This window comes from Lemur catta, chromosome 11 (genome assembly GCF_020740605.2).
Source record: "Lemur catta isolate mLemCat1 chromosome 11, mLemCat1.pri, whole genome shotgun sequence".
Taxonomy (NCBI): Eukaryota; Metazoa; Chordata; class Mammalia; order Primates; family Lemuridae; genus Lemur; species Lemur catta.
In genome coordinates, this window is record NC_059138.1 from 49,026,303 (window position 1) to 49,049,934 (window position 23,632).

Genomic DNA, 23,632 nt, shown 5'->3' on the forward strand with positions numbered 1-23,632 from the left:
TATTTCTCCCTTCAATTCTGTCAATGCCCATAGAAGGTAGCAAACTAAATTGACAAATGTGGTGTTCTGACAGCACCACCAACCAGCCGTTCCTCAGTCTCTCACCCTCTACTCAGGCCTTCCTACTCCTTGAGACACAATAGTATTGAAATTAGGCCAAGTAATAATCCCTACAATCTGTTAGTCTTTTTTTAAAGAAGTAGTGAAATTAATTTTAATAATATATTTAATGCAATTGTTTTAGTTCATTTTCTGCTGCCATAACTGAGTGCCTCAGACTGGGTAATTTACAAAGAAAAGAAATTTATTTCTTACAGTTCTGGAGGCTGGAAAGTCTAAGAGCACGGCATTAGCATCTGCTTGGCTTCTCATGAGGGCCTTCTTGCTGCTTCATAACATGGCAGGAGACATCACATGGTGAGAGGGCAAAAGCATTCCAGCTCAGATCTCTCTTCATCTTTTTATAAAGCTACCACTCCCATCATGGGGGTCATACCCTGATGACCTTGTCTAAACCTAATTACTCTCCAAAGGCCCCATGTCCAAATGCCATCAACATTAATTTAGGGATTAAGTTTCCAACATATGACATGTTCAGATAGTAGCACCAGCATATCAAAATATTACTTCAATTTATAAACACTATAAAAATTAATGAGATATTTTCCCTTTTTTGCAATAAGTCTTCAAAATCCAGTGTCCATTTTATGCTTATAGTACACCTCAAATTGGACTAGCTACATTTCATATGCTAATATATATGGTTAATAACTACAGTATTAGTGCATTCATTGTCTTTTAAAGGGCACAGTTGCCCCCAGTTGAGATTTGGCAGTGTCTGGAGACATGTTTTGTTGTCACAACTTGGGGAGAAGGTGCTATTGGCATTGAGCGGGTGGAGACCAGGGATGTTGATAACCATCTTACAGTGTTCAGGACAGTCTCCCAACAAAAAAATTTAGTCTAAATATCACTAGTGCCAAGAAGATTATCTTATGGTGGGCAGTTAGAGTATTTTATTTTATTTCATCTTAATCCAGTCAGGGATTGTATTGGTTCTAGGCTGAATTTTAGAGTCTTTTAGTCTGATCTATTTCTATTTGTCGTAAAGTCCTAGGGTGTTTAACAGGGCCCCTCTACTGTAACTCTTAATTTTTATCTTCTTAAAACTATGAAACAGGGCCGGCAGTGGCTCACGCCTGTAATCCTAGCACTCTGGGAGACCAAGGCGGGCAGATTGTTTGAGCTTAGGAGTTCGAGACCAGTCTGAGCAAGAGCAAGACCCCGTCTCTACTAAAAATCGAAAAGAAATTATACGGACAACTAAAAACATATATATATATATATAGAAAAAATTAGCCTGGCATGGTGGCGCATGCCTGTAGTCCCAGCTACTCGGGAGGCTGAGGCAGGAGGATTGCTCGAGCCCAGGAGTTTGAGGTTGCTGTGAGCTAGGCTGACGCCACGGCACTCTAGCCTGGGCAACAGAGTTGTACTTAAATTTAACCAGTACTAGCTTCAGAATTGTGGCATAAGAGGCTGGAGGAGGTTCTGGGTTGGACCTTGGGAATCTGCATTTTAACAAGTACCTCAGGTGATTTTGTTCTACATGTTGGAAAACCCTTAGAGAATAACTCCTAATGCTCACCTGGAAATTTCTTTTCATTAAGAAGTGCACAAAACAAGTGAAGCTATCACAAGAGAGTTGATAGGTTTGGCATAGTTGACAAAAGGCAATGGGTTCTTTTTGAAATATTAAGTCCACTGGAATCAAACCTAGTTGTGGATCTAGCTTTTCCATTTGTTCCACTGAATAGTCTTTGAAGTATTTATTACCTCTGTCTCAAAAAAAAAAACAAAAAAAAACAAAAACCATGAAACAACTGATTGCTTCAGTTATCTTCTGAGCCTGTAAGCAACCTTGGTCTCTCCCCCTCTCATCCTGCTCCATTTACCAGTCAGCAAGTGCCTGAGGGAAGAGCAGCTCAGGCTGTCAGGCTCACATCTCTGGGCTTCCTTCTTTATCTGAGATCCTGGCCTCTCGCATCCTGGTTGCCGTGTTAGCCCTAAACTCTAACTTTCTTTCAACAGCCTCATGAAATTACCGAAAGCCCTGTTCAATGTCTTTGCCTCTTGGCAGTAATTTTCTGTTCGGTTTCTCAGCCTTTTTGCTTACAGATATTACCAAACGTCAGATTCCCTGAGGGAGGAAAAGCTGCATTAAATGAGGTGCCTCACTTCAAAGAGTTGCTCTTCTCACTGGATCTTGGCCCTTACATCCTGAATGCCTTGACAATTCTGCAAAGCTTTCAAATAGATAGTTTTTTAATCCAGTTTTTCTCGTTTCTAACTGGAATGGCTTGCTACTAGCTAGCTCATCACAGCTAGCAGGCATTGCAAATTTCACATAATTTTTTTTTTTAGACAGGAGATATGTTTAGATTAGGTTCCAAATAAGTTTCACACGTTGCATTTGATGGATATGTCTCCTAAGTCTTTTTTAACTTTAAGAATCTTTTCCCTCCCTTTTTCTTATTGCATTTTATTTGATGAAGAAACTGGGTCATTTATCCTGTAGAGTTTTCTAAATTTTCCTGATTGTATACCATATTTAACACGTTGTTCAGCCTCCTGTATTTCCTGCAAATTGGTAGAGGTAAAGACTTGGTAAGGATCAATTCTTATTTTTGTTATTTTTTACAACAATAAATCATATAGTTAATGCTGTTTGCTTTCTATTTCATCTCTTTAGGATTGAGAGTGGGCTCACTCCTCAGCCAGCATCCATTATAAAGTTTCTCCCCAGAATTTTTTTACCTAGTGTTTTAGTAGTTATTGAGGGTTATCGCCAAGATCTATTATTTCATTAAAGGTTACAGAGTGGTGATACCTTATTGCTCGTTTTTATTTTTAATTTTTTTTGAAAGAATGTTATTTTAGTGCCATTTAAAAATGTTACTTGCGTTTTCTCCTTCAGGCTTTGAAAAGATACTTTTTCACCCCAGAGTGACAGCAACACTGAATAGAAGAGGCTCGGTAACTGCTGAGTCCTCCTGGTGCCCGCATTCAGACCTTTTACTCTCACGCCATTTGATCTCTTTACTTTAAATTCTAACCACCAGGAAAGGAAGAGTGTTTTACATCTCAAGTTGTTATATCATTTTCTAGCCTGGGAAGACAGATATCCCTCTGGGGAACTTCTTAAATAATGCTTCTACTTAATTCTAGTCATTCATGTTCTCTATAAAGGAACTTAAAGGCCAAGGACTCTGTATTATCTATTGCTGTGGAACAAATTACCCCAAAACTTAGTAGCTTAAAACACAAACATTTATGTCACATGTTCTGTGGATCAGTAAATCAGGTGCAGCTTAGCAGGGTACCTCAGACTTAAGGTTTTTCATGAGGTTGTAGTCAGAGTGTCAGCCAGGGCTGTGTTTGCATCCAAAGGCTCTCCTGAGGGTGGAGCTGCTCCCAAGCCCACTCACATGGTTATAAGCAGGATTTAGTTCCTCCCTATCTGGTGTCCAGAGGGCCTCTATCAGTTTTTTGCCACCTGGGCTTCTCCATAGGGCAGCCTCCAGTATGGTAGCTGGCTTTCCTCAGAGGAGGTGAGAGAGCAAGAGAGAGCTCTCTTTGTAACCTAATTTCAGATGTGACCTCCCATCACTTGTGCTGTATGCTCTCCATTAGAAGCAAATCACTAGGTCCAGCCTGCACTCGAAATGAGGGGTTCCACCAGAGCATAAATAGCAGGAGGCAGGGCTCACTGGGGGGCCATATTAGAGGCTTCCCACCACAGACTGCAGTGTATATACCTGGCACCAGCCAAGCTTTTGAAACAGCCCATATTATCAGTATTTTTTGCTCTTTGCTACTGAAATCAGCCTTTTTTATTGAAAATCTCAACTCTAGTCTATATATTATAAGCCTTAGTCTCTGAACAAAGCTAGCTTTATCAGGAAGTTGTATTTGTAATGACATAGGACATTTTCTTTCTTATGATACACTCTTAATTTTTTCTCGTAGCCCTGGTTGTTGCTATGAAACAGCTATGACAAGGTATTTTTATCATGGCCGTACAGAGACCATGCGATCATGCACACTAGAAGCAGTCAGGTGGTGTCAGTCCATGCAGGATCCTTCTACTAGCGTGAGTATTGGAAAAGAAAAAAGTCAAGGGATTCGTTTAAGTGTTCTAAAGGAACCTTGGCCCTTGAATAACTAACCTCTTTGCTTCAGTTCCCCTGAATCATTAAAATACTTTAAGATGTCTTTTCTGAAGTTTTCAAAGCATTTGTTCATCTGCCAGAGAATTATGTACTTGGAAAGGCTAAGATAACAGGGAAGACCTAAAAAGAAGCCCATTTGTGTCATTTTCTAGGCAAAGTGTCTTCAGTACTTTGGATATCCCAGTACTTCTGATCTACCTGTAGAGCAACACCAGTAAAGTGCAGAACACCCAAAGTGCCTTTAAAAGGAAGCTTTCCTTGATGTGGTTAAATGTTTCTGAAATCAGATTCTTATTTCATATACTAGAACCAGAACAGTGGTATGTTTTTGTTTTATATCCCTATTTTGAAGAGTTTAGACAACAGCGTATTTCATTCCCACTGCTATTTTAGTATTACATTTGTTTCTTTAGTTTTGATAGACATGGTTTTGTATATGTTAACATTTTAATTTCATAGAACTGTTTCATTGTCATTTTTGGAGATATGCTTGGTTTTCAAATCCCAGTTGCTTTTGTCTTGACACTTAATGACACTTGAGTACTGTCAACGAGTCCCTATTTTCCTGTTCCAGGAAAGAAATAATCAAGAAGCAGGTATGTAGGGAAGAAAAGGCGATAGAAGAATTAAGGAAAAGAGACATAGAAGTGTGGGTCACAGTTCTTCCTAGAAATCATCTTTTCTTTCCCAAATTACCCAAATCCTAATTACAATGAGCTCAGGTTTGTTTTTTTTTTTTCAGATGAGTTTTGTACATTTTATTATTAAAGTGTTTCTTGATTTTTACAGCTTCGTGAACGGCGGCAAAAGATGTTACAAGCTTTTACAAAGCATAATAAATTGATGACAGATTGTTCAGCTGGAAAAGGTACTTATGTTAAAATTATTCTAACTTGAAAAAAACATCTCTCATGTTGAAAACTTTTTTTCTAATTTCATATTTGGGGTTTCATTGCAGGATTTGACCGTCACCTTTTAGGTCTCTTACTCATAGCAAAAGAGGAAGGTCTCCCTGTTCCAGAACTCTTTACAGACCCGCTTTTTTCCAAAAGGTAATATAGTGTAGTGTTTTGGAACTTCACTACTTTCTTTTTTCTGAATGTTAAAAGCTTTTCAGAAATAATATAAGCATTTGTAGGCCTATAAAATATCCTTTTATTGTGCTACACAGTGGAGGAGGTGGAAATTTTGTTCTCTCAACAAGTCTGGTTGGTTATTTACGAGTCCAAGGAGTGGTGGTTCCCATGGTACACAATGGATATGGATTTTTCTACCACATCAGAGATGACAGGTGAGGCTTCTCTTTTTTATTCCTTACTGTGCTATAGAGTAAGAAAGGTATCAAAGTTTTGTTATTTAAATGCCTTCCTACATTATGATTCTGATTATGTTTCATCTGTCACTTGCTACATAAGTAATTATTTTTTACCACTGAGGCACTTAATGTGTATTTATGTTTCTCTGTCCTGCTTTTGAGACACATGGCAAATCAGTCCCTAGATGTTTTTGTGCACAACACTGTATCAGGATGACTCACTGATCATATATCATAATCCTCAAAATTAGTATACTCTTTAACATATTAGTCTATACAAGGTATTTTATAGTTTAATTTCAGATAAAATTTTTAAATATATAGTGGTTCATATAGTCATAGACAATACTATTGAGACAAAGAAAAGAGACTGGGGAAATCCATTTATATTAAAAAGGAGAGAGTGTTTTACCAATTCATCATTATATACTGGGCCAGCACATGTTTTTATTTTATTCTGCTTAATCTAAAGCGCATGTGGAAGATATAACTTACTGTCTTTTTTTCGTGATGTGAAAATTGCATGGTTGTCCAGAAACATTATATTGCACATTTCAATTTTGAGCCTAATTCATGTTTTGCTGTAGGAACTTGTGAGGGTCTGGAAAGAGGAAGACTAGTTCTAAGAAAGTTAGTAGCCCAGTTTCTGCTCTGAGCCCACCAGAAGCCAGGCTTCTCGCCCATTTCCTTCAGCTTCCTGGGGCCACTTTTTTCACTTGCCAGATCTGGGATTTCTTCATCAGGGGCTCTAGAAGGAGATGGCATGACTTGGTCCCAAGAGTTTCTTTCGTTGACTCTTCTAGAAAAAGCTTTTCTCACCTCTTTTCCATATTTTTTTTTTTTTAAGTGCTATACTTTTCTTTAAAAATAGTTCAAATTTCACTGCAAACAGTAGCATGAATTCATATTCCAACTCCAGTGGCACTTTAGGAAGGAGGTTTTTGTTTCATTCTGTTTTGAACATAATAGACCTTGCTCCAGAGCATTCTTAGGATCTAGTTAATTTTTTGTTCCCTTTTGTCCCCGGGCTCTAGCCATCTAGCAAATGAGGGGGTCCTATCTATAAATAGGCTTTACCTTCAACTGTGTCAGGTTATAGTTACATAATGCTAGCAAGAATTGACATTTCATGTATGAACAACGAGATGGAATAAAGGCTCTGGCTCTATTCACCATCATTATTTAGAGCCGTTTGTGTCATCTTAACATTTATTATTTATGCTTCACAGGTTTGTTGTGGCCTGTTCAGCCTGGAAATCATGTCCGGAGACTGATGCAGAAAAGCTAGTTCAGCTGACTTTTCGTGCTTTCCATGATATGATACAGCTGACAAACTCTGCTTATCTTTAGAGACTAATCATTTATTAATCACTTACCAAAATATATCATTAAACTGGGTGCTGGGAGTGGGTTGGTGATATGAGATGGGAAGGAATGTTGACTTGTAAACATCATTTTAACAAGTTAAAGGAAACTTGTTAAGTATAGGAATTAGTGGAATCATGCGCTCTAAATTGATTCTGCCATAGAATGTAGAAAAATTTTTAAGCTTCCTCTGATGCAGCATCAATGCAAATTAAGATATATTGAATATAGAACTATGCACTGTTTAAGCCTCAACAATGCAAACCAACAAATTTTAATAATGCAAGTCTTACTCTAATTTTTAAGTATTTTGTTGGTACTTGTATAGGTTATAAATCCTCTCTGAACATCATTGTAGAGTTCATATTTGAGCACTTTAACGTTTTCTAGTTGCCAAAGGGTATGAAATACATGATTGGATACTAATTTCCCTGAAATCAATGCCTTCTACATTTACCACAGGGATATAAGCCTATTATGTTTGATGGGAAAGACCACTACAATTTAATGGTGATCTAAAATAATACTCTTGGACAGAAGAATTAGGTTGTAGGGAGATTGACACCCTCTAATGAATACAAAAACAACTCTAACAACCCATTATAGTATACTATTGCAATTAGTTTTGTGAATATAAAAGCACTTATATTTAAAATTATTATAGTAATTTTTTAAAGAGTTAATGTTGAATCAGATTCTCAGGATTTTAGAGTTTTTTCTTCTTGCTGTTCAATTTTGTAGTTTCTACTCAGAAAATAAAATGCCCCAAACCATATAGCTCATTTTGTTTGAATACTGTTTGCTTTGCTTGTACTTTCTGATCTTAATCATATTTTGGTATGTAATAACCACCCAAAACTTAGTGTCTTACAAGAATTTATTATTTCTCATGATTTTGTCAGTTGATTATGCCCAGCTAGACAGTTCTGCTGATCTTGCCTGAGTTTGTTTATATAACTGTAATCAGGGTGCTAGGACTGAGGCTAGAAAGTCTAAGATGTCATCTGCTGTCTGGGGACTTGGTGGCTGGGACTCTTGCTCCTCACATGATCTCTGATTATTCAGCATTCAAGTCTGGGCTTCCTTACTTGACAGTAAGAATGTTCTAAGTCAAAGTGGGAACTGCAGGTCACTTGAGGCCTAGGTTCTGAAGTCACATGTTACTTCTGCTGCATTCTATTGGTTAAAACGAGTCAAGGAAAGTCCAGAGTCAAGGAGTGGGGGAAAAGCTACATCTCTTGATAAGAGGAACAAAGTCACTTTGTAAAAGAGTGGGCACAGAGAGCATAATTTATTTGGGACCATTTTATAGCAATCTACTGCACATTTTAATATAAAGATTATACTTAGTGTACTGGTTGTACAAGTCTTTCTAAAAACATTTTTATATGTTGTGAATTTGGTAAGACTAGTTTTTTAATCATTGTTTATACTAACACTTAAGCTCTTTTACACTGTGCCAGGCTCTATCCTGACAAGTACCAGTACTGTTTCTTTGTGAAAACATCCAGAGTTGGCTTCTATGACATTTGATGCATACTTCACAGTTGCTGTAGAAAAGGAAGATGAAATCTGACCTAAGGACCTTTTTTCCTTACTAGTACAGTTTTGTAAACTAGATAGCCAGGACACTTAAAATTATTTGGTTTGATTTTGTTTGTTTTTGTTTTTCCTATTTCAGAATATTATGAGGGTACAAATGTTGATTACATGGTTGACTCAAGCAGTACAAAAGCAATATGCTGCTTGAGTCAAAGTTATAAGTATGCCCATCAGCCAGATAGTGTACATTGTACCTGTTAGGTATGATCGCACCAATCCCCTCCTCCCACCTGCACAATTTCCCGTTGAGTTTTACTTTCATCTGTGCACATGAGTGCTCATCAGTTAGTTCCAATTTAGTAGTACATGTGGTGTTTGTTTTTCTATTCTTTAGATGTTTCACTTAGGAGAATGGTCTCTGGTTCCATCCAGATTGTTGCAAAAGGTATTAATTCATTTTTATTATGGTTGAGTAGTACTCCATGGTATACATACACCACATTTTATTAATTTACTCATGAATTGATGTGTATTTGGGTTGATTCCACATCTTTGTGATTGTGAACTGTGCTGCAACAAATATTCAAGTACAAGTGTCTTTTTGACAAAATGACTTTTCTTCCTTTGGGTAAATACCCAGTAGTGGGATTGCTGGATCAAATGGTAAGTCTACTTTTAGTTCTTAATCTCCGTACTATTTTCCATAGAGGATACAGTAGTTTGCAGTACCACCAACAGTGTGTGAGTGTTCCTATCTGTCTGCATCCATGCCAGCATCTGTTGTTTCGGAACTCTTTGATAAAAGCCATTCTCACTGGGGTTAGGTAATATCTCATTGTGGTTTTTATTTGGATTTTCCTAATGATCAGTGATGTTGAGCATTTTTCATATGTTTATTGGCCATTAGTCTATCTTTTTAAAAGCTTCTGTTCATATCTTTTGCCCACTATTTAATGGGGTGGTTTGATATTTTTCTTGCTGATTTGCTTGAGCTCTTTGTAGATTCTGGCTGTTAGTCCTTTATTGGCTGTATAGCATGCAGATATTTTCTCCCATTCTGTAGGTTGTCTATTTGCTCTGTCGATTATTTCCTTGGCTATGCAGAAGCTTTTTAATTTAATCAAGTGTCATTTATTTTTCTTGTTGCTGTACTTGCCCTTGGGTTCTTCATAAATTCTTTTCATAGGCCAATATTTAGAAGAGTTTTTCCAACATTTTCTTCTAGAATTCCTGTGGTTTCATATCTTAGATTTAAGTCTGTTATCCATTTGAAATAATTTTTGTTAGTGAGAGATATAGATCCTGTTTCAATCTACATATGGCTATCCCATTTTCCCAGCACCATTTATTAAATAGGGGTTCTTTTCCCCAGTAGATATTGCTATCTACTTTGTCAAAGATCAGATGGCAATATATGGATGGTTTTATATCTGGGTACTCTGTTCTGTTTCATTGGTCTATGTCTCTATTTTTGTGCCAGTACCATGCTGTTTTGGTTACTATAGCCTTGTAGTATGTACTAGTTTGAAATCAAGTAAAGTGATGCCTCTAGATTTGTTCCTTTTGTTTAAGTTTATTATGGCTATTCGTGTTCTTTTCTGGTTCCATACAAAGTGTAGAATTATTTTTTCTAGGTCTTCTGAAAATGATGTTGGTATTTTGATGGGGATTACATTGAATCCGTAAATCATTTGGGGTATTATGGACATTTTAACAATGCTGATTCTGATGATCCATGAGCATGATGTGTTTTCCCATTTGTTTACATCATCTGTGGTTTCCTTCCTCAGTGTTTCATACTTTTCTTTTAGAGATCTTTCACCTCCTTCATTAAATATATTCCTAGGTATTTGATTTTCTTTGTAGCTGTTGTGAAAGTTATTGAGTCTTTGATTTGATTCTCAGCTTGGTATCTAGGAATGCTACTGACTTGTGTACATTGACTTTGTAACCTGAGACTTTGCTAAGTGTATTTAGCAATTCCAGGAATCTCTTGGTGGAATCTTTGGGGTTTTCTAGATATAAGATCACATCATCAGCAAGGAGCAATAGTTTGACCTCTTATTTCACAATTTGGATACCTTTGCTTTCCTTCTCTTGCCTCATTGCTCTGGCTAGGACTTCCAGCACTTTGTTGAATAAAAGTAGTGTCAGTAGGCACCCTTGTCTTGTTCCAGTTCTGGGTGGGAATGCTTTCAACTTTTCCCCATTTAGTACAATTTTGGCTGTGGGTTTGTCATATATGGCTTTTATAATTTTGAGGTATGTTCCATCTATGCCTATTTTTTTATAAGGTTTTATCATAAAAGGGTGCTGAATTTTGTCAAATGCTTTTTCTGCATCTATGAGATTGATCACATGATCTTTTTTTTTTTTTTTTGCTTCTGTTTATGTGGTGAATCACATTTATGGATTTATGTCTGTTGAACCACCCTTGTGTCCCTGGGATAAAGCCCACTTGGTGGTAGTAGATTATTTTTTTGATGTGCTGCTGAGTTCAGTTTGCTAGAATTTTATTGAGGATTTTTGCAGCTGTATTCTTGAGGGATATTGATCTATAGTTTTCTTTTTTTATTGTGTCCTTTCCTGGTTTGGGTATTAAGGTGATACTGTCTTTATCAAATGAGTTGGGGAGGATTCTTTCTCTTTGATATTATGAGATAATTTCTGCAGTATGGGTACCATTTCTTTGTAGGTCTGATAAAATTTGGCTGTGAAACCATCTGGTTCGGGACGTTTTTTATTGGAATTTTTTTTTTTTATTGCTGCTTCAATGCCATTGCTCATAATTGGTCTGTTCAGTTCTATTTCTTCCTGAGTGAGCCTTGGGAGATTGTATGTTTCTGGGAATTTGTCCATTTCCTCAATTGGACAACCTCATTTGAGGTTATGTGCATAGAGATTTTTATAGTATTCACAGATGATATTTTGTATTTCTGAGGTTATCAGTTGTAATATCTCCTTTTTAATTTCCAACTGAGCTTTTTTGGGTTCTTTTCTATTTCTTGTTAATCTAGTGAGAGGTCTGTCAATTATGTTTATCTTTTCAAAGAACCAACTTTTAGTTTCATTAATCTTCTGTATTTTGTTTCAATTTAATTCTGCTCTGACCATAATTATTTCTTTCCTTCTTCTGGGTTTGATTTGCTCTTTCATTTTTAGCTCCTTGAGACAATTCATTAGATTCTTAATTTGTGATCTTTCTGTCCTTTGAAATGACATTTAAGGCTATTTCCCCTTAGGACTGCTTTTGCTGAATCCCACAGATTTTGATAACTTGTGTCCCCTTTGTCATTTAATTTGAGGAATCTTTTGATTTCCACCTTAATTTCCTCCTTGACCCAATACTCATTCAACAGGAGCTTAATTTCCATGACTTTGTGTAGAATTGAGCATTTCTATTGGGGTTGATTTCTAATTTTATTCCACTGTGATCTTAGAAGATACATAATGTAATTTCTGTTTTTTTGAATTTGTTGAGAGATGTATTAAGGCCTAAGATGTGATCTGTCTTAGAGAATGTTCCATGTGTTGATGAGAAAAATGTATATTTGGTAGTTTTGGGGTAGAATGTTCTGTAAATGTCTATTAGGCCCATTTGCTCTAGAGTCCCATGCAAGTCCAGTGTTTGCTTATTTTCTGCTTGGAGGATCTGTCCAGTTACATGAGTAGGGTGTTGAAGTCTCCAGCACTTATGATGTTGCTGTTTATCTCTGTTTAAATCTAGTAAGGTTTACTTTATGAATCTGGATGCACCTATCTTAGATGCACAAATATTTAGGATTGTTATGTTGTCTTGATAAATTGTTCCCTTTACCATTATATAACGACCCTCCTGTCTTTGCTATTATGAGAATGGCTACACCTGCTTTCTTTTGATTTCCATTTGCATGGAATATTTTTTTCCATCCCTTCACCTTGAGTCTGAATGAGTCCTCATGGGTAAGATGTGTTTCCCAGAGACAGCAGATAATTGGCTTGTATTTTTTTTTTTTATCCATTCAGCCAGCCTATGTGTCTTGATTAGGGAATGCAAGCTGTTCATGTTTATTAAAAGGACTGGTAAGTGGGATGCATTTCTGTTCATCCTGTCGGGTAGGACTTTTTTACTTTGTTTCACCTCTTGAGCCATTATTTTATCATGGGCTGTGAGCTTTAGGTTTTTGGTAATTTTACACTGGTGGGTTTCTACTGTGGTGATCAACATATAATGCAGATCTGAGTACTTCCTCCAGGGCAGGTCTGGTCTTGACAATTCCCTCAGCATTTGCTTGTCTGAAAAAGTCTTTATTTCTCCCTCATATAAAAAGCTTAGTTTTGCAGGCTACAAAATTCTAGGCTGGCCATTATTCTGTTTAAGAAGACTAAAGATGGGGCCCCAATCCCTTCTGGGTTGTTAGGTCTCAGTTTAAGAGGTCTGCAGTTAGCCTGATGGGTTTTCCTTTGTAAGTTACCTGATGTTTTTGCCTAATAGCTCACAGGAGTTCCTCCTTGTGTTAACTTTGGCCAGTCTGATGACTGTGTGTCATGGTGAATTGCCTCTTTGTGATGAATCTCCCAGGTGTCCTTTGAGCTTCTTGTACCCAGATATCTAAATTTCTAGCAAGACCAAGGAAGTTTTCCTTTATTACTCCCTTAAATAGTTTTTCCAATCCTTGCGTGATTTCTTCTTCCCCCTCAGGTATGCCTGTAATTCTTAATGTTTGGCTTCTTTACATCATTCCGTATTTCTTGTAGGCTTTGTTCCTTCCTCTTAACTCTCTGTTCTTTGACTGACTTAATTCTAAGGTGTTTAGCCTCACAATCTCTGAGATTCTTCTCTCTGGTCTAGTCTAGTCTTAAGCCTTTCCACCATCTTTTGTATTTCCTTGAAAGAATTTTTCATTTCCAGAAGTTCTATTTGATTTTTGTGGTTGTTAATTCTATTTCTTTAGTGAATTTTTCTCTTGTATTTCATTGAGCTTACTTATAATCCATGTTAGAAATTCTTTGTCATTTCAACATTCTGATTTTTGTTGATATCCATTGCTAGAGAGCTGGTGTTCCCTTTGGGGGGGGTGACCTTTTGTTCTCATTCTTCATACTTCTGTAGTTCTTTTGCTGATTTCTTTCTCATCTGGAATAGCTATTGCTTCTTACTTTTGGATTTTCTTTTGTTTCCATAATGTTATGCTCAGTTTAATCTGAGCCAGTAGGTGGTGCTTGTGGGTGAGAATCAACCCCACCCTATATGATAGAGTTAGAAAATGCTAAAAAGGGCAAGCAAATTGATCTCCCTGTCAGTAGATGTCACTTGCCAGAAGGAACAAGCTACAATGTTGTTCGGGGTCCTGTCACTAGCTCTAGTCCCTCAGGAGCAGCACTCAAATGCCCCAGGAACTTTAGGTGAGTCCTAATTCTCTGCCACAGCAGAGGCAGGTAGGGCTGGGTTGGGTGAGCTTGTCTTCAGTCCACAAAAGTTGGCAAGGTATCTGTTTCACCAGGGGTCAAGGATCTCCCAGTTTCTGGACAAAGCCACCAGGGAGGGGCTGAAGTGTGCCCACCCAACCAGTCTGCTTGTGGAGGTGGGGCCATCTGAGATTCACAATCTGGCAGTCTGGAACAGGCCTCCCTCTTCTCTGCCCTCCCCTGCTCCAAGGTTTTCCCACCTCAGCATCTGCTGGCAGGCAGGAGCTCAAGCCAGCTGGTCCCCCCCATGACTGTGATGCAGGCCCAGCAGTTCCCTTCCCAGGATCCCAGCCTGAAAAGAGTGTGGCCTTCCCTGTCGGGGGAGGGATGCCCTGAAAGCATGCTGCAGCTAGGACCTCCCCCTGCACTCTCCCCCCTCTTCTGCACACGCTGGCTCCCTTGCCTCCTGAGACAATTCATAAATCTTCCCCCCTTGCCCCAGAACAATGCAGTCAAGACCTGGGGGGGTACAGGATCTGTCCTGCAGGTCCATCCTTGGGTCACTGAAGATTGATCCCTGATCATGGCAGGAAGAAGCACACTGGGCTCGAGTTGCTCACAGGATGCCCAAGCAGGTTCAATGTCCCTCTGCCTCAGGGTGTGCCGCACTCTGATGGAGTCATTGGGCAAGCAGCACTGAGGAGAGCGGGTGGGCAGGGAGCTCAGTCTGAGCACCCCTCAGTCTGCTGTAGGACCCCAAGAGGAAAGGTCTGAGCCTCTCTCTGTGGAAGCCTAGGCGTGGTGGCTCAATTGCCTCTCTCAGCAACCACAGGCGGGAGAGGGGTAGGGGAGAAAGAGTCTGGATGGAAGAAATTAGCACTCTGGTAGTGTCTGTCCCTCCCTGGGGGAGGACACCCACCCAAAATGTCTAGGCACTGGAGTCACACAGGTCACCCAGGACCCACTGGACCCCTGTGGCTCTTGCAGTCTGTGCTGGAGTTGAAAGATGTCTATGTAGGAACAAGCAAGATAAAACCTGAGGCGTTGAAGCCCCTGAGGACAACAAAGGTGCACAGTGGATAGAGAAGCAATATGGTACCTGCCATCCCAGGTTGGGTCTGTGGGGCGGGAAGCACCACAGGGGGCTGGGATCCTGGTGCCCTGTCCACAAAAAGCTGCTAGCTCACTGATGGTGGCAGCCTCTGGGCTCATGTGGGTAGGTCTCCCCAGAAGCTCAGGAATCCACTGTCTGTCAGAGACGTGAGGGGGGGAAAACAAACCACTGCAACCTACCCTTCTCACTGGACTCCAAGGCGCTCAGGGGTTGATCTCCGATACCTTGGTCCTTCCTGTTCTCTGCAACTTCTTTCTTCCCATGGAGTCTGCGGTAGGTTCTGCCATGTTTCCATCGAAATTGTACCTGATCTATGTTTGTTTCTTCTTTTTCATCTAAAACTTTTCCTTCTTTCTGAGACCGTCTGGCAGCTGGTGTCTCTGGTCTGCCATCTTGACTCCACTCCCACGTGGTTGGTTTTAAATACAGGTTGAACATCCCAAATCTGAAAATCCAAAATCTGAAATTTCTTGAGTGTGTCATGATGCTTAAAGGAAATGTTCATTGGAGCATTTTAGATGTCATATTTTCAGATTTGGGATGCTCAACTGGTAAATATAACGCAAATGTTAAGTCTGAAACTCACTTCTGGTCCCAGGCATTCAAATAAGGGATACTCAACCTGTAATATCTAACAAGTTGGACATTTTGGAAAACTGTATCACCTGCAGAGAGATTTCACTAACACTTTCCCTAACTTGCCTGAAGTGAAGAATCATACAGTGTTTTCTAAAAACAGATTCCTGGGCCTCAACCTAGACCTACTGAATCAGTTTTCAGGGGCAGATGCCCCATGATCCTTATCAAGCATGTTAGGAATAATTATACAGGAATAGGTTGAATACTACTCACTTTGGGTCACTGCAATTATGTACTCTTTTCAGATTGTCTTAATTAATCTGAAATTCAATCCACTTTGAAAAGTTCTTTGGTTATATCTGGTTTATTGCAGGTAGAAGAACTCAGTTTGGATGGTTTATTGACCTAAACAACCTGTTATAGCAATGAGAATTGATACTGTTGTGAAAAATTATGGAGAAAAATGGAAAATTATGGAAAACATTTCAGTGTGGTTAGGTCCCAAGAGTTGCCTAGGATATTTTTTACTTTAAATCTAAACACATCTTTCCTTTTTTCTTCTTCTTAAAAAAAAAGAACAAAACCAAAAACATGTCTTCCTCCCCTGTTTTAAGAAAAATGGATTAATTTTCTGGGAAAAGTAGTATATTTAGAAAAGCATCAATGCAGTTGCTATAGAAACTCAGCATTTTATCATCAATATGTCCAGGGTTTCAAACTATATTGAGAGAGCTGTATATTTTAAATTAATGAGTTTTGATGGGGTGGCTCACACCTGTAATCCTAGCACTCTGGTAGGCCAAGGTGGGAGGATGGCTTGAGTTCAGGATTTGGAGACCAGCAAGAGCAAGACCCTGTCTCTACTAAAAATAGAAAAATTGGCCAGACATCATGACATTTGCCTATAGTCCCAGCTACTCGGGAGGCTGAGGCAGGCGGATTGCTTGAGCCCAGGAACTCTGAGGTTGCAGTGAGCAACAATGATGCCACTGCACTCCACCCAGGCCAACAGAGCGAGATTCTGTCTCAAAAAATAGAGTTTTAAACTTTTTTTTTTAAAAAGAAATACTTGCTTTATGGAACAAATACATGCTTGCAAATTAGCTAGTCTAAGTGCAATTTCATTTTCTCCTGAACTTGGATGATAAACCTGGCAATGCGTTAACTTACAAAACTTCAGTTCCACGACAGAATAATTTAGAAACTTACCAAGGGAGATATTAGGCTATCGAGACATGTGTTTTTTCTTTGTACTTGGGAAAATTATTCCTAAACCATCCTGTCAAATACTCACCTCTTCAGGGCCTTAAGAATTTTTCCTGTGACTTTTATTAATTCTATACCCGTATATATCCTGAACTTCGCTGCTCTTTCTCTGGATGTTTCTAATAAACTCAAGGAGAGCGAGGCTGCTGTTTTTGTACTTTAGCAAGACAGCAGGTGTCACTTCTAACTCTCGAAGTTGAAATGCTGTAATATCAAACACCAAATTTGATCTCCTAAATTAATTGGAATAAGATATATTCTGATAACAAACTAGAAACTTCTTTAACAAGTCAGCTAATGATGTAAAATTATTTGAATTTATTTTTAAGATATACCATAACAAGAGTTCATAAGTTCTGTATCCCAGCCTGGACACTGACCATTGAGAAATAGATGCCTTTCTGCGCCAGCAGCTGCTGGTGTGTGCCGTGCTCCTGCACTTGGCCGTTCTGAACCACCACGATCCTGTCTGCGCTCTGGATGGTGGACAGGCGGTGGGCGATCACGACGCAGGTGCGGCCTTCTCTGGCTTTGTCCAGGGCTTCTTGGACAACCTATTGACAAATCAAACAATTCTTATCCTAAAAATTGTATAAATAAGCTTTAACAGTAAAGAAATTTGAAAGTTTTGCCATTCTAATACATCAACTTTTCATTTCTTTTCTAAGCTTTGAATTGTTGGCTTTATGCATGCATATTTTGCATATTTGACAATCTACACAGTTATGTTCTACTTTATAATACAAATGGATTTTCATGCTGCAAAAAATCTTAGGTACTTAAAATGATATGCTGATTATTTAGAAAATTTTACTCCCTTTTGAGTATTCAGTTTTATTGTTGTTAATGTGCTAAAAATGATTCATGCAGTTTTCTTTTGAATGATTTACGCTTTTTCTGTTTATAAAAGTAATACATGATCCTTTTAGAAAAATTGGAATAAAATATTCTATTACCTCAAAATAAACACTGTCTTAATTTCTGTGTTTACTTTTTCCCCTCTGTGCTTACGTGTTTTTCTTCTTACTGTTGATAGCAAAAAAAAAAAAAAAAAACAACCAAAAAACCAAACAAAACAAAAAACCCTTCTATAAATTAAATAGGACAAAAGGTGAGAGGGCACACCTTTTCACTTTCAGTATCCAGAGCTGATGTTGCTTCATCCAGCAGTAGGATTTGAGGTTGTCTGATGAGGGCTCGGGCAATAGCAATCCTCTGTTTTTGACCTCCTGAGAGCTGAGTGCCCTTATCTCCCACTCTTGTTTCATATTTCTGCAAGTTAATAAAGTTCTTTTACTTAGTATTCGACAGTTCTATTTATAAGGAAAATGTTTAGAATCAATAAAAGTTTCTATAACAAGATAGTTGTCCACTTAATATTTTTTAGCTTAACGGAATGTTCATTTTTCAAAACCAAACTAGAAAACTAGTGACTTTAGTTCTCACTAGTATTCTATGATAGAAAGTTGAGCAACAAGTTCTTTCATTCTTGTCATTATCATAGTACGAGTTTATCTGATGTCACTGAAGTCCTATAAAAGTTAAATGCTGATACTTTCAAAGGTTTTTTTAAAATTTGAAACACTCATATGACCCACATGGAGACTAGTTTATTCTCTTTTAAACTCATATATTCACTTAAACATTTACTGAGCATCTGCTATGCCTACAACTGTGAGAAAAAATGAATTCAGCTTTGTTCCTGCCCTAGAAAGAAAAAAATGTAGAGCAAGCACTCAGTAGAAGGTTAAGTGCCAAATTACAGTCATGTGTCACTTAATGGCCAGGATATATTCTGAGAAATGCATCGTCAGGCAATTTTGTCACTGTGTGAACATTAGAGAGTATATTTATACAAACCTAGATGGCATAGCCTGCCACACACCTGTACAACATGTTACTGCACTTAATACTATAGGCAATTGTAACACAATGGTAAGTATTGTATATCGAAACATAGAAAAGGGACAGTAAAAAATACAGTATAAAAGTTAAAAAACAGTATACCTATATATAGGACACTAACCATGAATGGAGCTTATAGGACTGGAAGTGGCTGGGTGACTGAGTGGTGGGTGAATGTGAAGGTGTAGGACATTACACTGCTGTGGACTTTACAAACACTTAATAAATCTTTCTTCATTAATTTAACTTTAGCTTACTGTAACCTTTTCACTTTATAAACTTTATAATTTTTTAAAATCATTGGCTCTTTTGAAATAACACTTAGCTTAAAATACATTGTACAGCTGTATACAATTTTTTTCTTTATATCCTTATTCTGTAAGTTTTCTATTCAAAATGTTTTACTTAAGTTTTTTGTGATAAACAAAGACACAAATACATGAGCGTATGAACACACAGGGTCAGGATCATCAATATCACTGCCTTCCACCTCCACATCTTGTCCCACTGGAAGGTCTTCAGAGGCAATATTACATGCATGGAGCTATTATCTCCTGTGATAATGCCTTCTTCCGGAATACCTCCAGAAGGACCTATCTGAGACTATTTTACAGTTAATTTCTTAATAAGTAGGAATACACTTTAACATATAAAAGTATAGAATAAATACATAAACCAATAACAGTTTATTATCAAATATTTTGTACTGTCCATATTTGCATATGCCATACTTTTATAGGACTGGCAGTAGTTTTGTTTATACCAGCATCACCACAAACACATGAGTAATGCATTGTGGTATGATGTTATGATGGCTGTCAATAGGCAATAGGAATTTTTCAGCTCCATTATACTCTTATGGAACCATTGTAGTATATGTGGTCCATTTTTGACCAAAACATTATGCGGCATATGACTGTAGTATATACAACATGCTATGAAAGATCAGAAGAGGGAGAAAGAAATTGTGGTGACAAGGAGAGAAAAGGGGAGATAAATGAAGGAGAGAAACCTCTGTAGAGAAGTTTGGGAAGCTGGATTTTGTGAGAATATTCTAGGCGGAGAAAGACCATAGAACAAAGAGATGCAAATTGAGTCAGTTCAGTTTGCAAAGCTTATGCAGTAATGTATAACATGTGAATGAATTTCCTAAATTACAATGTCATTTATACTAAAAGCTGAAGCTTTAAAGTTTCTCTATTCATAGTCCAATCCAAATATTTGATTCAAGTCAATGCCCAAGACTTGAAAGGTTTTAAAATTTTATTTGTGTGAGTAATTTCTAATTATAGCAGAATATAAAGGCAAAAGTAATTAAGCTCTACTTCAGTTTAGTCCAGTGGAACCTCAAATGCTGGAAGAATGCCATAAAATGGATTGCCCCACCATCAATTTTCCAGGACTACATATGTTTAAAATAGACTCCAAATGGATCATGGACTTAAATGTAAAATCATAAAACTTTCAGAAAAAAAAAAAAAAAAAAAACAGTGGAGAAAATCTTTGGGGCCTAGGACCAGGCAATGAGTTCTTAGACTTGATACCAAAAACAAGATCCATAAAATGAAAAATTGATGAATTGGATCTTATCAAAATTAAAACTTTTGCTCTGCAAAAGACCTTGTTAGAAGGATAAAAAAACAAGCTACAAATTGGGAAAAAATATTTGTAAACTACATTTCTGACAATAACGAGAATATATATAAAAAAACTCAAAACTCAACAGTAAAAAAGCCAATTAGAAAATTGGCAAAAAACATGAAGAGACATTTCACCAAAGTGAATATACAGATAGCGAATAATTACATGAAAAGACTCTCGGCCGGGCGCGGTGGCTCACGCCTGTAATCCTAGCACTCTGGGAGGCCGAGGTGGGTGGATCGCTCGAGGTCAGAAGTTCGAGACCAGCCTGAGCAAGAGCGAGACCCCATCTCTACTAAAAATAGAAAGAAATTATCTGGCCAACTAAAATATATATAGAAAAAATTAGCCGGGCATGGTGGCACACGCCTGTAGTCCCAGCTACCCGGGAGGCTGAGGCAGTAGGATCACTTAAGCCCAGGAGTTTGAGGTTGCTGTGAGCTAGGCTGACGCCATGGCACTCACTCTAGCCCGGGCAACAAAGCGAGACTCTGTCTCAAAAAAAAAAAGACTCTGGTTCAGCATCATTTGCCATTGGGAAATGCAAATTAAAACCACAATGATATATCACTATACTCCTGTCATAATGGTAAAAACAAATAATCACAGTAAATGCTGGCAAAGATTCAGAGAAACTGCATCACTCATACATTGCTGGTAGGAATGTAAAGTGGTATAACCACTCCGGAAAATAGCAGCGTCTCATAAAACTAAACATGAAATTACCATATGGCCCAGCAATAGCACCCCTAGGCATTCATCCCAGAGAAATAAAAACCTGGGTTTGTACACAAATCTCTATAGAAGTATTTATAGCAGCTTTATTTGTAATAGCCTAAAACTTGACATAACCCAGATGTCCTCCAACAGGTGAATAGTTAAACTGTGGTACATCCCTACCACACTACCCAGCAGTAAAAAGGAATGATCTAGGAATACACGCAAGTTCAGGGAATCAAGCTGAGTGACAAAAAGTTGATCCCAAAAGTTTACATACTGTATGTATTTTTATATAACATTCTTAAAATAGAAAATTATACAAATGGAGAAGAGATTATTGTTTGCCGGAGGTTGGGAGGAGTGAGGGTGTGAGGAAGGGGTGTGTGGCAATACCGAGGGCAACATGAGAGACCTTAATGGTGATGGAAATGTTCTGTATCTTGACTGTGGTGGTGGACACAGGAATGTATGGCTGCAATGCAGTTGCACAGAACTAAATACACTCATGTACAAACGAGTGTGAGTAAAACTGGGGAAGTATAAGTAAGGTCAGTGGATTGTGTCAAAGTTGATATCCTGGTTGTGATATTGTATTAATGGTCTTGCAGGATGTTGTCACTGGGGGAAACTTAGGTAAAGGGTACATAAGCTCTCTGGATTCCTTACAACTACCTGTGACTCTATAATTATCTCAAAATAAAAAGTTTAATTTTTTAAAAAAGTACCACAGGAGCTAAACCAAACATGACTGCAGTCTACACATAGCCCACAACCAGTTTGCAACCTGAGGTCTGGTGCTTTGGACTTAATATCATCTCGTTTGCTTTTCACTACATTTGTATGAGGTAGGCATGATGTATTCCCCTTTAAAAATAAGGGCACTTGCTATCCTCAAGTGTCTTGTTCAAGGTCACAATGCTAGTAAATCAAAACATTTTTGTTACAAGACTTTGTTAGTGTAACTTTGGGAACTGTTTTGGGGATTGAAAACTGTAGTCTATTCTGATTCCAGCTAAGAAGTGACCACTTAACTTACTTGGGGTAACGTCTCGATGAAAGGATGTATGTTGGCTGCTTTGGCTGCAGTCACAATTTCATCCTGTGACACAGTCCGGCTGTTGTCTCCGTAGGCGATATTCTCGGCAATGCTGCAGTCAAACAGGATGGGCTCCTGGGACACAATTCCGAGTTGAGCCCTGAGCCACTGGACATTGAGTTTCTTTGCTTGTTGACCATCTAGGAGCTGAAAACCAAAGTCCACAAACTATAAAAAGGGCTTAAAAAGTAAAAGAAAAAAGACTAAATAGTTACCAGATGGTTTACTTGGAGGACTGTTGCATGTGGGCATCAGCAGTCGCTAAACACCAAGCCTCAGGCCTCTAAGACTTACACTGCAGAAGGTCAACATGGGTGACTTAGGGTGATTATGCCACCCCTACCTTATCTTGATCTAGTTGGCAAAAAGGAGCACATTTGGCCCTGTTTTTTTCATACTCCTCTTTGTCCTTATCTGCCCTCCTTCAGGGCTCTGTGCCATCCTCTGCCTTTAAGAAGCCTGCATCAAGGTGTCCCATTCAGATCTGCTGTCCCCAGAATGACCCCAACCCTTCAACTTGACTTAATAAAAGCCAAATATGAAAGGGCTGTGGGTTGAGGATCTAGGTCACAGTTAAAAGGCTAGGTTCAGGGTCAGAGAGAGAAGGCAAAGTGGAAGGAATAAGCAGGCACAGGCCTGTCCTGGGAGTCTGTTTTTAATGCTGGAGGAGTTTGTGGTTCACCTTTATATGCCAGTGAGGGAGTGAGCAGGAAAATCAGGCTGGCTGAAAGGCCCAAGGCAAGGTAGCGGTTAATCTATACTCAGCATTTTCTGAGCTACACCAAGTTCCCTACACCCTGCTCTACTGTTCCCACATATCTGTCTGATATGGGCGCCTCTTTGAGGTTTATAGAATGGGGTCATTCTGTCAAACAGGGTTATAGTCTTCACTTGTCCAGTTTCTTCCATTATAACAATATTGGTTTGGCCACTTAAAATACAGCCCTAAATCAGGTTACTAACTAAGAAAGTGTGCTCACCACCGTCCCAGCCAAGGGGTCATAGAACCGCTCCAGGAGCTGGACCACCGTACTCTTCCCACAGCCACTGCTGCCCACCAGGGCCAGCGTCTGGCCCTTCTTCACCTCGAGGCTCAGCCCCTGAAGCACTGGCACTTTTGGTCGAGAAGGATAGTTGAACACGACTTCGTTAAATGTCACATTTCCTTCAAACTTATCCTAAAAAAATTTTTACATGTCGCTCTTATAATTGGTCTGATAATTATTGGAATAGTAGTAGTATTGCAAGGAAACTTTACCCAAGACTATAGTAGAGAAACATAAAAATTCATATTCAGTGTAGTTCTGATACCAGGTAATATCGACACCAAGTTGTTACGTAAAATGAAGATGGGAGATGGGGGTGTAAGTTAGACAAAGTCATCATAGAGAGTTGTTATCTAAACTCGATTTCTGATTCACTTGAGACATTCATCATTTAGCTTTCCCACTGCTGATTCTGAGGCTAGA

General features: G+C 38.5%; 2 protein-coding genes across 8 annotated transcripts in view; one reads left to right on the top strand and one right to left on the bottom strand.

Moving 5' to 3' along the window:
- Positions 1-7,677, top strand: part of CROT (carnitine O-octanoyltransferase) — a 37,448-nt gene extending 29,771 nt beyond the window's left edge. For 3 of the 4 annotated variants that reach the window (XM_045564691.1, XM_045564690.1, XM_045564692.1), the window contains 5 exons: positions 4,030-4,153; positions 5,022-5,100; positions 5,191-5,284; positions 5,404-5,523; positions 6,777-7,677. In XM_045564691.1, the coding sequence (XP_045420647.1) occupies positions 4,030-4,153; positions 5,022-5,100; positions 5,191-5,284; positions 5,404-5,523; positions 6,777-6,897 (538 nt within the window). In that variant the 3' untranslated portion in view covers positions 6,898-7,677. Of the gene's footprint in view, positions 1-4,029; positions 4,154-5,021; positions 5,101-5,190; positions 5,285-5,403; positions 5,524-6,776 lie in introns of those variants that run through there. The other variant, XM_045564693.1, reaches the window with a different exon arrangement.
- Positions 7,678-17,099: 9,422 nt separating this feature from the next.
- ABCB4 (ATP binding cassette subfamily B member 4) overlaps positions 17,100-23,632 on the bottom strand; it is a 63,664-nt gene continuing 57,131 nt past the window's right edge. For all 4 annotated transcript variants that reach the window (XM_045565466.1, XM_045565467.1, XM_045565468.1 and 1 more), the window contains 4 exons: positions 23,144-23,341; positions 22,104-22,310; positions 17,927-18,073; positions 17,100-17,355 (listed from right to left, as the gene is read on the bottom strand). In XM_045565466.1, the coding sequence (XP_045421422.1) occupies positions 17,149-17,355; positions 17,927-18,073; positions 22,104-22,310; positions 23,144-23,341 (759 nt within the window). In that variant the 3' untranslated portion in view covers positions 17,100-17,148. The remainder of the gene's footprint in view (positions 17,356-17,926; positions 18,074-22,103; positions 22,311-23,143; positions 23,342-23,632) is intronic.